This window comes from Oxyura jamaicensis, chromosome 5, assembly GCF_011077185.1.
Source record: "Oxyura jamaicensis isolate SHBP4307 breed ruddy duck chromosome 5, BPBGC_Ojam_1.0, whole genome shotgun sequence".
In the NCBI taxonomy this organism is placed as follows: domain Eukaryota; kingdom Metazoa; phylum Chordata; class Aves; order Anseriformes; family Anatidae; genus Oxyura; species Oxyura jamaicensis.
In genome coordinates, this window is record NC_048897.1 from 46,975,655 (window position 1) to 46,991,210 (window position 15,556).

The following is a 15,556-nucleotide window of genomic DNA, read 5'->3' on the forward strand; positions in this document are numbered from 1 at the left end:
CTCATTTCAGCAGTCATGTGCAACTCAGGTAACTCTGAAATGCAAACACGGCTGTACCAGCAAATAAATAATTAGTTTAGCTTTTTCTTCCCAACGACACAGCGTTAGCGCTCCAGGGACAACTGCCCATTGTTCTTCGGTCAGCTATCAGAGCACTTCAGTTTCATTCAGTGAACAACCACACACATTTTCTTTCAAAGATACACAGTAAATTCATTTACCTTGCTACACCTTCAAGAATAAATACAACGGATATTAACACAATTGCAAAAAAAGTCATCATGAACACAGTGACAGGGTGAGATTTTATAAGTTCACTGCCATAGCTCAATTTGCAATTAAGACCTACATAAAGCTAAAAATGTGATTAAATGCAGCAGACAACTAGCTCATTATAGAGCAGCAGAAAGACCGTTCAAACACCAATTGCTCTACCTGAAATAGCAGCTGCTGTTGTTATGCCTGGGACTGAACAGGAACACTGCTTTGCTCATTGAAACAAACTTTCTCAGAGACAGATTGGCACCGTGACAAATACAGGTTGGCTATGGAAATCAAAGACCAAGTGTCTTTTTTTTTTTTTAATACAAAGGATCACCACAAAAGAAGGAAAACTGTTAAAAGCCTCAGACAGGTATAGCTAAAAAGACAAATTATTTTCCTATTTCAGAACTGTTTGGGAAACAATTTCAAACAATTGTAATTTCTTTTCTATGATGCTGTTAGACTTTAGCCAAGATCACTGTATATGATTAGGGGGTCCTGACATGTCCAGTACACACAACTGTTGGGATGGAAGATGCTCAGACACATTCCCCAGCAAACGTTAAGAAGTCATCTATATTCCAGAACAATGCCTAGGCTGCATTTAATTGCAGTTACCAAAGCAGGTTTTTGAACAACAAAAAAAAGAGTGCTTTCTCCTCTCATTTTATTTTATAATTTTTACAGTTATACTTAAGTAACTGAGCAGTCCCTATGCACAACAAGCCAATTTATTTTTTAAAATACCTATGCAATATTACAGTATGATTAAAGTAACTTCATCCAATGACCAAATTCACCAGCTGTAAATGGTATTCTAGTGGTTTTGTTCCACCAGTACAGTTTATACAGACATTAAAAGACATTTAGATGTAGAGCTTAGGGATATGGTTTAGTGGGGACTGTTAGTGTTAGGTCAGAGGTTGGACTTGATGATCTTGAGGTCTCTTCCAACCCAGAAATTCTGTGATTCTGTGATTTTCAAAACTCCTAAGATAGTAACTTTGTGAGCAGGTTTCAGTGTCACATCCAAAGTGCAAGCTTTACTGTATCAAACAAGCAGGGCTTGACACTGTTTGGTACAAATAGCCCAATAAAATAATCTGTATATAAATCAGCCAAATACTGCTGAGCAAAACAATCTGGGTATATTTCAATAGCGCAGATCAATCTTACTCTTTCCCTACATATGCAGATACAATAACAGATCAATCTTATCCTTTCAATATCAATGCAGACACAGTAACTGAATTGTATATAAGACTAACTGAGGAAAATACCTTTATTTAATATATCCCCTAAAACAAGCATGGTATCAGTAAAACCCATCTAACACCCTTGGTTAATTACACAGCAGCTTCTGAGTCTTTGATATGACAGTCCATCAGCTGTCATCTCCAGGAGTTGTGAGACAGGAGTATTCATTAGCCAAAAAATGACAACTCCTTTAAATTGATATGAGCAACAGCAATTGAAACTGGAAGACCATTAGGTTACTGGAATAAAAGCTGTTTCTATTCATTCTCTTTAAGGACGGTACATTAGGAAGAACTCAATTAAAATGGATAGCATGTAACCAGACCATTTCCTTAAACATTCTCTGAACACTAAAATCTTTTCTACTTTTCCCGTTTCTGTTCAGTCACGTATTAAGCATGTGATTACTATGAAGTGTGCATAATGTGTGTTATCTTTACTTTTATACTATATAAAAACAAAAGCATTTCAACAATTATACTTTAAAATAAACATGCATAAAACATTCCAAGAATGCTGAAAACTGATGAAATAAAAAGCTGAAGTAGGTTAACAGATAACAAATGTGCGATTGGCACATCAACCTTGAAAAAGCCCTTTTAAACTTCAGTAGTACTGTAAGGTGCCATTACCCTTTGTCAGCCATCTACCTGACCTCATAAATCAGGTATAACAACCAAATGAGAGCACAAGGAAAAGTCAGCACTTGGCAGACTTGTCTACTGACTAGCAAGTGGCCTGCCAAGGTTTTGAGGTCACATTCAAAACTAGTAATTAATAGCAAATCAATCATGTTAATTAAAAAAAAGTCACATCAATAAGATTAAAGCTTGTGGATACCATTCTGTAGAGTTTGTGCTCGTGACTCCTTTCCCAGGTTGGCATGGAATCCTCCTCCTAAGGTCGGTGTTTTGCCTGCACCTATTAGGGAAGAAAAGATATGTCAAATGCAATAGCTGAATTAAAACATTAAAAGGAAAAACTTATCGAACCTCTGAACTTGGTATCTGTATAATTTACAACACACCAAATTACATTAAAAAGGATACTGTAGAGTGCTTGAAGGACTTAAGACAGAATGCAAACCCTGTGCCATTTATTTCCTCCTCAGGATACCATACTACGTACAAAACTCTAAGTTCCCCTAAACTCAGCTCCAAATAAAGCACAAAAACATCATATTGCTTATTTTGGGCAGAATATGAAAATCAGTATCATGAAACACTGCTCAAAGTAAAACATGAAAAATTCTTGTTATATTTTCTGTCTGAAGAATATTCAATACTGAATTTTACTAGCTAATTACTGGCACTACAGAACATAAAAACCATAGTTAGCATTCAATAATGACTTGTGCTGGCTACTACAGACGTAACACATACATTAAAATAAGTTCAGTTTAACATTAGACACACACAGCGAAACTTGGGCTACAAAAACTACAAGTCTGGAACTGCTATGTTTACACCCTGAAAGGCTGGAGACTAAAATAAGTCTGTGTTGTAAATTAACATCAACTAGAGGCTGGTTTATGCGTCTGTGCCAACGCTGAGAAGTCTGAATGCAGAGTCCTCTGGGAGTCAATGGAACTGCTCGTGCAAACGAATCTTCCAGATCAGGGAATTAAACTACTGAGGACAGAAATAGTCTCTTACTAAAGCAGGAAGTTTTTAAAAAATAATCAGGCTACTCCAAGCAGGATATTAGAATCTATCAGCTTAACAGCACGACCAAAAAGCTAAATTGCACAGGATTGAAAACAAATTTGCTAGTAATTGGACTTATAAGAAGCAAAGTCATCTTAGTTTCCCGCCATGCCTACAGTTCTCCTCAAGTACTTGTCGCTGTTTTCTCATCTTTCACCAGCTCTCTGGAACAAACTGCAACGGCTTTGGGACAGAAACATATGAAGGCATGAGAACCACTGGAAAGCAATTCAGGGCATTTCTGCTACACACCTGAGTAAGATACTTCCATAGCAAGTCCAAACCATGAGAAACTATGGCCTGAACTTCTATTAGACTTTCTTAGCTAGTCTCTCTCAGCTGTATTTAATAACCACCTTGTTGAGAAAAAAACAGAACAGCTAATATTCTGGTAGAATTGTCTACAAGTCTTCCCAGCTTATTTTCCATGCAACTTTTAAGTTCGGTTTCCAGCGCTATCCACAACAGAAACCAAGTTCACCTTCACTTCATTAACAGATCCTTTCAAACAATAATCAGAAGCTCTCACACAAATGCCCCAAAGCTTAAGTACTTCAACATCCTAATTAGAGATGAAAAATATTCAATGGTGACCTCCACACTGAATATGGATGGAGGTAAGCCTCCTAACCCTGTATTTTGCCTATTACAGTCAGCAACATCTCCTTTCTATTCTTACAGGTACCAGAACAAACTGATCAGGCAAAACAGAGAGATTACCAAACTATCCCAGCACTCATGCTGGTTTTGGTGTACAACTAGAAGAATGGCTTACCTCACAAAAGTATATAAACAGTGACAGAAGTTTTACACACCTTTTCCTCAGCAGCAAATCTAACTCCAGAAACTCTCTTTCCCACTCTCCCATTTTTCTTGTTTTAAGGTTTGCTTTACCACGGGCCATCTCCGTCGTCTGACTTCCAGCAGGAGAGGGCACAGCAGCAGCAGAGGAGGCCACAAGACACAGGGCAGGAGTGGGAAGGAGCAACAGGGTGTGCTGGGGGTAGCAGGCTCACACAGCAGCTCCCTCACAGCTCCACAATGCTTTTCCAGTCCTTTTCCGCTTTGAAGACATGAAAACACTCAACTCTATCAGACTATGACTGTCAAAAGAGCTACATCACTCTTTAATAGGTCTCTGTGTTACTAATAAAAAAGCCTACACTAAAACAATCAGAGGTGATAATACTATTAGCAACAAACAACTTACAAACTCTGCTAGCAGAATTGCTGCGCCCCTTTCTCAGCTCGAGTTGGCATTTGGCTTTGAAAGCTGACAGAAAACTGATCTGTTGGGGGCTTGCACTCTCAGAACTGGAAACTGACGTTTCCACAGACTATGAAGTCTCACCCTCAGCTTTAATCTTTACAAACGGAATGCAAAGCAAACTCATTAATACAACTGTACAGTTGGGTATTAAAAAGAGAAACTATAAAAAAAGATTTCAAAAATCTGTGAAATCATCCAATTCATTTAAAGAACAAAAAGCCTACAAAGCTAGTCATTTTAAAAGTACAAAGGAAGGCAGCAGCAATTGCTAGGCACAACTGAATTAACATTCCAGCTTCACTGAAGTTTTTACATTTCTTGACCTTTTCTATTTTTTCTCTACAACTTCAGAAATGAATTAAACAGGCTTTTGGTTTTTCACATTCAGCTTTCAAGACGGAGAAAAAAAATACATCCGAGAAGTATTTGGTGTCTGCAAGCACTGCCTGCCAACTCCTCAACATTAGCACTAACATTTCCCTAAGCCAACTCAAATACCCTCCTCCGTGAGGTGGTGCCTCCCAGGGCACGTTGTCATCTACTGGTTATTTTTAGAAACGAACTCAGATTCTCAAGCTTTGCTTCACTGAAGCCTCCTCTCCCCTTCCTGTTAGCTTTGGAAACTTTTGAAGTTTTGAATTAGAGGAATTCAGTTGGAAGGGACCTAAAAAAACATCGAGTCTTTGGATAACAGAAGGCGTGGAGAGATGTGCTAGGCAGTTCAAGAGCAGCTACTCAAATTTTTGGGGCCATCTCAGCAGGATGCAGTGCCCTGGGACACAAAATGAGGAGAACCAAAGCTGATGGAGGACACACACCTGCAAACTTTATGATACCAAAGCTGATGGAGGTCATACACCCGGAAACTTTATGATACCTGGGCAAAGCTTCCACATGTCCATACCCAGCTCATAACCCCACGCCCAGGGCAGGGGGTTTGGACTGCATGTTCTTGAAGTGCCCCTTCCAACCGCAGCCATGCAAGGCCTCCCCGGTCACTCTGGTGCTGAACCACAGTGCCTGCCCCCATGTCTGCTCCCGTCGGGCACAGCTCCCCTATGCAGTGTCAGACCCTGGCACCTTGGCAATTTCTGAGCTTCAGATTCAACACCTGGAGAAGAAACAGCACCACTCCCAGTGTCATGGATTTTGTTTCCTCTAAATGAATAAGCAACTGAAGACCAGGAATGAAGCTGCTTGCAAGTGGAACTGAAGTGTATCTGCTATTCGATAGGACTTGGGCTACCAAAACCCTTCCCTGTGAAATTAGAACTGGAGAACTCCAGCCCTTTCTTCCACACGATAGGAGAAAAGGCTTCAGTTTAAACCCATGCATTTACAGGCCTAGCATAAAATCAGTAAACGATGCAGACTGCATCCCACCAACTGTTTCATAGTCAGGATGGGCTAGGTAATCTATCTTAAAAATTAATGAGCTTCCTATTAAAGTCAGACCACAAAAGTCAAAAGGAGAGTAGGTCAATGTCCCGTTACAATTCATGTCTACAATAGCAAAATGATGTAATTAAAGTCTTCTGAGCACAGAAAACAACTAAAATCAGATTTCTTTTCTCAGCCATTTTTACAGGGAAGTTAACAAATCTGCATGCATGCACCACAGCCGGCCCAAACACTACTGCTGAATAAATTTATACATACAAACTTTTAATCTAGTCCACCATAGCTAGTTTTCTATGTGCTTATTTTCATAACTACCAAGCAGGGAGATAAACATACCGTTGTGTACACCACGCCCAAGTTTAAGACTGCACAAGTCTATGAAAGTCAGTCTGTGTCCAAGCTACGTGCAACACTCAGCATCTACCCAACTGACAGCAGTATACTCTGCAGCACTTCAAGCAAGTGTTTGTTGCCATCACAAGGACAGCACATAAAACATTCAGTGCAGGAAAAAAAAAAAAACAAAACACGACTATGCTTAGCTCTGATGAAAGATTGCCACCTTGAGGATTTCAGAAGAGAAGCAAAAAGTGATCCCGATCAAGTCACAAATGTGCAGTAATTATTTTACGCATGAAGTAGATGCAAGTTTCCCCTCTTCTTTCCCAACACAAGTTGATTAGTTTTGCAATCAGAAAAGTGAAAACCTAGCACAAAGTGAAACATGCATACTCTTCAAAACTTCCCCAGAAGGTCTGCAAACAGTATACCAATACTTTCTCCTGTTTTCAAGTTACATCATGACCACTCTACACAATTTAAAACTAACCATGAATTTGTCATCTCTAGAAATTCAGACCACAAATAAGAGGAATTTTGCTGATATTTTTATTTTCAGTTCACAGAGTTTTTTATTTCAAGTTTAGTATGTGTAATACTGCTGGAATCCATTTCAAAACTGTTCAAGGCTGCACTGTAAGAAATATTTTATGCCAGGACTTTGTCTATCAATACATCCTACATGGAAACTACCAATTAAAAACAAAACACCTATTCCTACCACTTCTGCAAGACTGAAAATACATAATCCTTTATTGTACACAAGTCACCACTCAAAAACACAGCATCTGATAGGGAATACAGAAATAATCATCTTTATCAACTGTCTTACTCTGTCAGTACTTACTTTCAAGTTATAGAGGGGAAAAAAACGCATAGAAGATGAATAGTTAATAAGCTTAACTTAAGTTTTATGAAAGCATTTTCCTCCTTGTATCTTGTCCCTCTCTTTCCGATTTGCTGACCATAGCTTTCCACTGTTCAACATACTTCATTTCCACAAACCCCAGAAGACTCAAATACTTTGATCAAGTCAAACTGCAGTCAAGTACCGTATCTGAGGTCAATGTAGCTCACACTCTCAGATCTAAGAACAAAGAAGTTAAGGATAAAGTCGTATATACTAAAATCCACACTAAGCTTCCACATGCACACCTGAAAAATTGAGCATACCATAGCTTTACAAAAGGGTGGCCTACATTATATTTGCCAAGGGATGTTCCAGAGTAAGAGCACACATTCAGCATCTACAGCACCGCAAATGGGTCACTGCAGTAAGTTGCTTATAATTTACTTGCAAGAAAAGAATTAGATTAGCAGAAATAAACTTTTCCTTGATATTCTAATACTTGAAACAGACTACTTACAAAAGTTGTGGAACCTCCTATTCTAGAAGTTTTAACAAATGCTTGCTGGTGTGCTCAGGACTACTGGTTCATAATTTGCATTTCACCTTATGGGCAAAGGCAAGCAAGTAACTTTTTACATGTGACATTCATCCTATCAGCCTCAATTTGGTATTTTGCAATGTACATCTGCAGATGGAGAATCTTAATATCTGTATGCTGCACAAGAGCCACGAGCTTTAGTCCAACTTCAGCACTGAATCAGGATCAAGTAATGTTGTCAATGCCCCTTGCAACCTTCTGTTTCTATGACCATGCCTATACAGTTGTGACCCTCCTAAAGCCTCCTGGCTTAGTTACTACGTAAGAACAAGATTTTAATTCACACCAGTTATTGTACATCTCAAACAAAAAATGAGAAGTTGACATTCAGAGAAAAAAATATGCATTTGTGATTTAGTTGTTCACGTATTTTTAATCAAAAGTCACCAACCCAGTAGAAATTCCAAATAAACCTGTTTCAGGACAGTCATGCTACTCAATCTCATGCAGAGATGCTGGTGATGTACATGCATCAGAACCCAAATACAAGTTAAGTCCTGCAGGGCAAGAATCCTATTTCAGTGACTAGCCTACAGTCTTTCCATAACCCTCCTATCGAGGCTTTCCACAACATATATTTGATGACAAAATATCCTGTAGGTCTTATCTGGAGTTGGGAAATGATCCTAGTTCCACTAACTTGTCTTCTCCATTCCAGTTTTGTCACCATTATGACTGTGCCTAAATGGATGTGGGATTTCATTTCATGCTGCTATGAATTAGCCAGCTTGAAAAGAGATGACCAGGATACAAATGATCAGAAACACCACCACCTCCAATATCTACCAGGGATATACATATATTTAATAGCAGTCACTAATATCCTAGCAAAGTCCCTTCTTCACTTAACTCCAGACTTAACCTTCTTAACTAAGTCTAACATCAAGTGAACAAGGTAAAGCAAAGACAAGATCTTTACCTCAACACAAACTGAGGTAGAGGTCTCAAAACTATGAAGTTGCTCCAAGTTTTGTAAAAATAGGCAGCTGGTTAGGGAAGACAATGCTGAGTAAGAGCTAGTCAAAAGCTTATACAAAATAACTTTGATTTAAATTTTTACAAGAGATACGACCACAAACTTTGTAGGAGGCTAGGGGCAGCCCCAGCCCAGGGCATCAGGCATCCCCATTTGGCCAGGGATGAGCTGTGGCCTGGCAGGACACCAGCCTGTGGCTGAGCGACAGAATCAGGCCCAGTGAGGGAAACCAGTGTCAGACACAGCCCCAGGGTGGACAAACTGGGCCCAAGGTGCACACTGAGACCAGGCCAGGACATCAGCCCTCAGGTGAGCTTGGTGGGGCCAACAGCCAGGCTGGGGACCAGCCCTCCCATGGCCTCACTGGGACAGAGCCTGACAGACCCAGGGGGCTGAGATGGCATCCTGGACCACAGGTGGAAGCTCCTCAGGGCCACTATGATCTGTAGTGTCCTGAAGCTGATCGCTCTCATCCCACCACCAAGCTGCACACACTGAGATCAACAAGATTTCCAGACTGCCTTATGGGTTACTCCTACAAAGCTTATCAGATGCTATTTCTCTCAATTAATTACCAAGCGTTTAAGGACCATTTCTGAAACTTAAAGCTCAGCTTCCCCAGACACATTATCTTTCAGGATCACAAGCTCAGTGTGCCTTGCAGTGCTATCTTCCAACACTGATTTTTTTCAGTTACGTCTTCCAATTCGCTGCTGCACTTCTTGCACGTCAGCATGGAGCTGTTTTCTTCTCCTTTGATTAGTCAGATTTAAGCCCTAGACTTCCATTTTCCCAGCTTCTTTAAAGAAAATCTGAAGAGATCTGGACTATCAAAGTCTGCTCCACGTTGAGCTTTCCTCTCCACACAATCTTCGCTTTTGTACTTATTTATCCTGTCAGCCTCAGGGAAAACACTTGTGAAAGCAGTTTCTCCCAACAAGTACCACAAGACTGGGGTACTCCTATGCAGACACAGTAGAAGAGTGATCAGAGGATACACTGCCTTCAAATGCAGCATGCAACTAACAATTTGCCCTTCTACAAAAGCAGTGACTGCAAAATCTATGCAGACCTGAGAAGGGCTCAGTAGAGCTTTTTCCAGTGTGCAACTACAGGATAATGAGGAGGTAAAAATGTCGCTCATTCTCAGACCCTGCATCGCTGTACTTCACTGTCGAGATGCATTCAATTATCATGACTGATAGGAGTCTGTTAAGAACTTGAGAACGAAGAAAAAACAGATTACATTAATTTCTATTAGGAAAATGAGGAATTTTAATTCAAACACTTTGTAAATTTGGCACAAAGACACAGACAGCAACCTCTTTGGATGATTTTGTGCGAGCCTGAACTTGCTATCCATTATAAATGGAACTGTTATTCTTCAAAACTAGATTCCTGTAGGAAAAGCACATGCTTCAAACATATTCTGTACAAATATCAGTTCCTTGGAGCTCAAATGTACATGACAACTCTCTTCCACCGGTACTTGCAGACTTCTGAATCAACAGTTTAATAAAGTTCAAGAATGACACTCTTATACGTGGCCTTCACAAGCTTCAAGAGAATTACATGGCCACGATTGAGAGTTGAGGCTAGGTTCTTACCTGGTTGTGACCACTTGCAAGAGAATTTAAAAGTGCAATTAACTGGAAGAGCATTGGGCTTACCAAAGATTTCACTAGCTCGTGCTTTGAGGACTTCCCTACCAGAGGATCAATAGATAGATACACACCTGATAATAAGACTCTCTCATAATTGTAAATATTTCTATCAACTTCTCACAAGACGATCACTTAGTTAAGCATTTTCCAGAGATAATGTATCTATATAATTGTCAACATCAGAGGATTTTTGTTCTTATCACTTCCCAAAACAAAAGCTGAAAGAAACTAATATTAATACTGAGGGACTCCCGTCGTTTATACTGAAAAACCAACAACCATCAAATTCTTAGACTGGCTTTAACAGGACAGTCAATACCCTCAAAAGCATCTGTGTAGAGCTCAGCAAAAAACATAATCTTCCTCTGTAGACTCAGAAGAACAGCTGCATCAAGTCAGACCAAAGGTCTTAGTCCAGTATCCTGCCTCTGAAAGATAATGACCATTAACAAACATACCTACAAGCACAAAGCATAAGAGCAAAGCTTGTCATGATACAGCTCTTGTGCAATTGCCCTTATTCTAGAGATCTAAGGCAGATGGATTTCCTGAGCCAGAAACTGTATCTTATTCTTAATGGCCACGCCACATTTTTGTCCTGTTTGTTCAGTCCTTTTTGAACCCACATGAACTTTTAACATCCCCCACTTAAGACTCACAATTTAATGAAATGGAGGCTGTTTTGTTTTTCTGGAAAAAAAAAAAAAAAGAACAACCACCACTCTTGATGCTTCTGAACATTCTACTTGCTACCTTTAAAAGCCAGCTGGTAGCTTTCTTAGTGCTCACCCGTTTTACATTATGTGATACTGAACAATTGCTCATTGAAACCAGGATATTGTACACAATTTCAGGCCTCTATCATGTTCCCATTCAATTGTCTCTTTCTTAGTCTGAAGAGGCTGAGTCTATTCAGTCATTTCTCAAGAGGAGAAACACTCCTCTTGATCACGTTATCTCCCTATCTTTTCTAGCTCTACTAGACATTTCTTGAGGATTGAGAGAAAAACAGAAGAGACCAGAACTGCATGCAGTATTTAAGGTGCAGACAGGGCTCTGGATACAGAACAGCGACTTGCGCTGCTATAGTTTTTTCCTGAAAACTTCTAACATTGCCCTAGCCATACTGTTTTATTTGTTTTGTAATGTGAATGAACATTAAGCTAAATATTTTTATAGTTATCCACTGAAACCTAAAGGACCTCTTTCCAAAGTTACACTGACCAGTTCAAATTCCATTATCTCACACATGGAGGAAAGGAACAATCCTAACTCACACACCTCTTAATCCCATGTGCTATCCTACTAGTCAGACTATTAGTAGCAACTGCTTGTTGTACAGTCTTTACTATCCCAAATAATTTAGTGTTGCCAGCAAGTCTCATTCACCTGTTTTCCACATTATCAGACAGCGCAAACATCTGTGGAACTTCACTGCCACCTCCTTCATGAGAATTACTATTATTTAGTTACATCCTATGTTACTTAGTGTTTAGGTAGAGTCTCTAATGACTTTCTCTTATCCATGACAGCTCAGACTCTTTAGCTTTTGGTGAAGGATCTTGCTGACCTCCTTTTGCAAATCCAACAATCTTTGTCTACATACTGACTTTTTTAGAAAGCTCCAAAAAAAATCTGCAAGGCATGACTTCACCTTGCCAAAAAACATTACTCCCCCATATTTACCCTTACCCCATATTTACCCTTACATCCACCTGTTTTGTCCTTCACTGTTTCTCTCCTTTTGCCCAACTGACTTACTAGCCTGCATTTTTAAAAACTTCCCTTCAGTAGCAAATCAAGATCTTTCACTCCAATCCCCTCATTTTCTCAGCACACCGATGCCCAGTTGTTAAAACTGTCTGAACAATGAAACAGACACGTGCACAGGCATTGGAAAATGCTGGCCATACCAATCCTCCGTGAGAGGCATCAGCATTGAGGCTGTGGCTTCCTACACTAGGCACACCGACATCCAAATTTCAATACTGCCTGTGGAAACGTAACTGTGATCTCACACCTTCTTCCAGCCCTTCCAGAACAAAAGAAGGGATTCCCCATGTGTTGTACTGAAGTTGCTGGGCTTACTGTCAAGGACTTGGCACAAGGTAGACAGGCCATTTTGCATTAATACTGAGAAGCACAGGACTCTTCCCTCTTTCAAAGAAATGCAAAATTCTGAATCTTTAACATGCAGCTTGGCAAAATAAAAGGTTTTGCCAGATGTACCAAAGAAAAGTCAATAACAATATCTCAGTGCTTTCCATTTCCTCCTCCTTTTTTATGAATATGAAAATAAATGATGAATAAAGGCATCTATAGCTATTCTACATATATTAGCACACAAATGGGAGCTCTTATGGAGCCTGGAGGGGTTTGGGAATCTCACAAGATTTGTTGCACAACCAGGAAATCCGAACTCCTCAGACATAAAGAGACCCATTCAAATCCCTGCTCTGCACCAGACAACCCGACAGCCCTCACACCTTGCAAAACCTAGGCAATGGTCTCCGAGTCACCCACCCCTACTGATCAAAAGTCAGGGTATGGTAGCCCAGGCACCTCTAACACTGCAATACTCCACACTGCAGGGCTGCCCGTGAACACCCGACTGCAGTCAAAGGAAACTTAGCCCAAGGCATTTCTTACACCGGGGATCCCTCAGAGGCACAGCACTAAAAAGCCTACAGAGATGATGAGAAAAGAAGTTAAAAACAGGTAACTTTGATTGAATCCTGCTTATATAATCACAAGAATCACTGAAAGCTAGAGCTTACCAGAAAACATTGTTTTCAGCAAACACATTAAAAGAGATGTACATTCCATTGCAAATTATCCAGACAGGACAACACTCAGAGAAGGATGAATTCTGTCTTCCTTATATAGGAAACGAGATTCATCCCCATTCCCAAGTACTTAAATCAATGTCATACAAGCATAATAGACAAGCATACATCACGAAGACACTGTTCCTACAGCTCAAATATATCTTTTCAGATTAGGTTGTATTACTCGGTTTAAAATCAAGGAAAAAAAATATCCATGGCATAATAGAAGCATTTGTCTTGGAACATAACAAACTATACCTATATAAATTATCACACCCAAATTCCCTTAGAACATTTACAGTGTGAAATAGGGCCCCTCACTCATCCTTGTATTAACTTTGCAAATCTACAAGCAGCATTGGTTTGAAAGCCGTGCTTTGTTATTTTCACAAACAGCCTCCTCAAAAGTGCAAACATTAATGCCCACAGGGACTCAAGTGCTAGAAGATAACAGTGTCAGCATGCAGTGAAGCCCCTGCAGCCACACCTTGTGCCAGCCAGATAAAGCCACCATAAGCACACAAGAATGCATTCCAATTAGCTTCTCACTTTTACACACCCACCTATTTTCACAGTGCTTATGTCTTCAGGGGTGCTAGTTATTCTTCAGTGCAACATGTAACAGGTAACTATTTACACGAGACCAAGGAACTACCTATTCAAAATTCATTACGGCACTGTCCATTTAAAAAGAAAAGCCAATTAATTACAGCATCCCAGGACTTGCACAAAACGTCCCTTAAAGGAACTTTGGAAGCTGCTGTGCAACTCAGCCCAAAGAGGAAAGAACCTCAGTATGGCGCAGTTCTCTCTTTCTCTCCTGTTATCTTTTCATAGCTCCCAAAATGAGTTCTAGCTTGCACGCCATCTGTCCTGCATAATTTTGGGTGGGAGGTAAAAAGCTGTACAAGTCCACAAAAATGGAGTCCCCACATCACTACAAGAAAAAGTGCAGGATACGTGAGTTAGTCAGAAGCTTAAGAAGAAATGTAATGCCGGTGCCCTGAGATGGAAGATGGCAATGGCACCAGACATCTGGCAGAACCCTAGACTACAAACTCCCAAACTCCATCACCCAGTGCTGGCCTTTCCACCACACTGTCTCTTTCTTCCCCACAGCCATATACCCCTTCAGGCCCCTTATTTCACTGCTAAGCTCCTCCACAAGGCTCCTTCCCATGTTTCTTGCTTTCTCTTTCTCCCTATACATATTCCCTACACCTCTTTTCCTTCTCTCCTCTTCCAACACCATGTCCTCTGCATGCAGCCCTGTTCCACACACACATATCCCTTATCCTCCAGGGCTACACCTCAACCCACCCATTTACAGAATGAGATGCTTCACCCGTTGCTTCCAGCCTCTTTTTGCCTCCACCACATCACCTCTGTGCCTCTGTGCACTCCCTCTGCCCACCAGCCACCTAACTGCCCTGTCTCCTACCCCAAATTATTTCACGGACCTCCCAGCTCCCCGTGCACCCACAGGGAACCTTCCCCCACACAACCAGCCCACCCCACACACAGCTCCAGTCCCTCATGCACTTACACCTGTCACACACGAAGCATCTCTCCCACCTCGCACAGCACCTTCCCCTGTCCACCCCAACTCCCTTTCCCCCATGACACGTGTCCCCCACCTCATGCAGCAGGCAACGTCCCTCTCCCACGTCCACTTGGCGCAGCACCGGTCCCACATCTCCCCCCATGCTTTGCAGAGCTCTCTTCTCCGTGTGCTGTCCCCAAAACCCCTCTGCACAGCACCCCACCCCCATGCAGTGACCCTGTACCCACTCTGCACAGCACCCTTTTCCCCGTACACGCCTCTTATTAATTCAGCACCCGCTCCCCCACACCCTGCGGCACAGCACCCTCATCCCCACAGCACTGCCACCCCCAGGCACTGCCTTGTCCCCCGGTCACTCTCCTGTCCCCCCACAACACCCCCTCTCCATATTACCACTTAAACCACCGGCACCTTTCCGTGTCCCCCCCCCGGCACCACTCCTTCCCCCCAGCCCCTCCCTGCCCCTCCCCGTCCCCCCAGCCCCTCCTCGCCCCCCGTCCCGGCCCACGTGCGCCCCGCCCGTGCCCTCCCGTCCCTTGCCGTGCCGTCCCCGCCGCTCACCGTCCAGTGACACGAACTGCCCCACGGCGGAGGAGCCGCCGCCGCTGTTCTCCACGAACTGCACCTCGGAGACGATGATGTTGTCCTCCAGCACCGAGCCGCAGCCCGTGCACACCGCGTCCCCGCGAGCAGAGTCCACCTCGATCTCCGAGCAGCCGCAAGCGGCGCACACCCGCCCGCCCGGCATCGCGGCCCCCTGCCCCGGCCCGGCCCGGCCCGGCCCCGCCGCCCCCCGCTGCCGCCGCCGGGGGTGGCAGCGGGGGGCGGCGGGGCCGGGC

General features: G+C 42.1%; 1 protein-coding gene across 1 annotated transcript in view; it reads right to left on the minus strand.

Annotated features, from left to right (window-relative positions):
- Positions 1–15,479, minus strand: part of BRF1 (BRF1 RNA polymerase III transcription initiation factor subunit) — a 170,613-nt gene extending 155,134 nt beyond the window's left edge. The window contains exons 1-2 of the mRNA XM_035326804.1: positions 15,279–15,479; positions 2,362–2,442 (exon numbers count right to left, since the gene is read on the minus strand). Coding sequence (XP_035182695.1) covers positions 2,362–2,442; positions 15,279–15,465 — 268 coding nt within the window. The 5' untranslated portion in view covers positions 15,466–15,479. The remainder of the gene's footprint in view (positions 1–2,361; positions 2,443–15,278) is intronic.
- Positions 15,480–15,556: the final 77 nt, after the last annotated feature.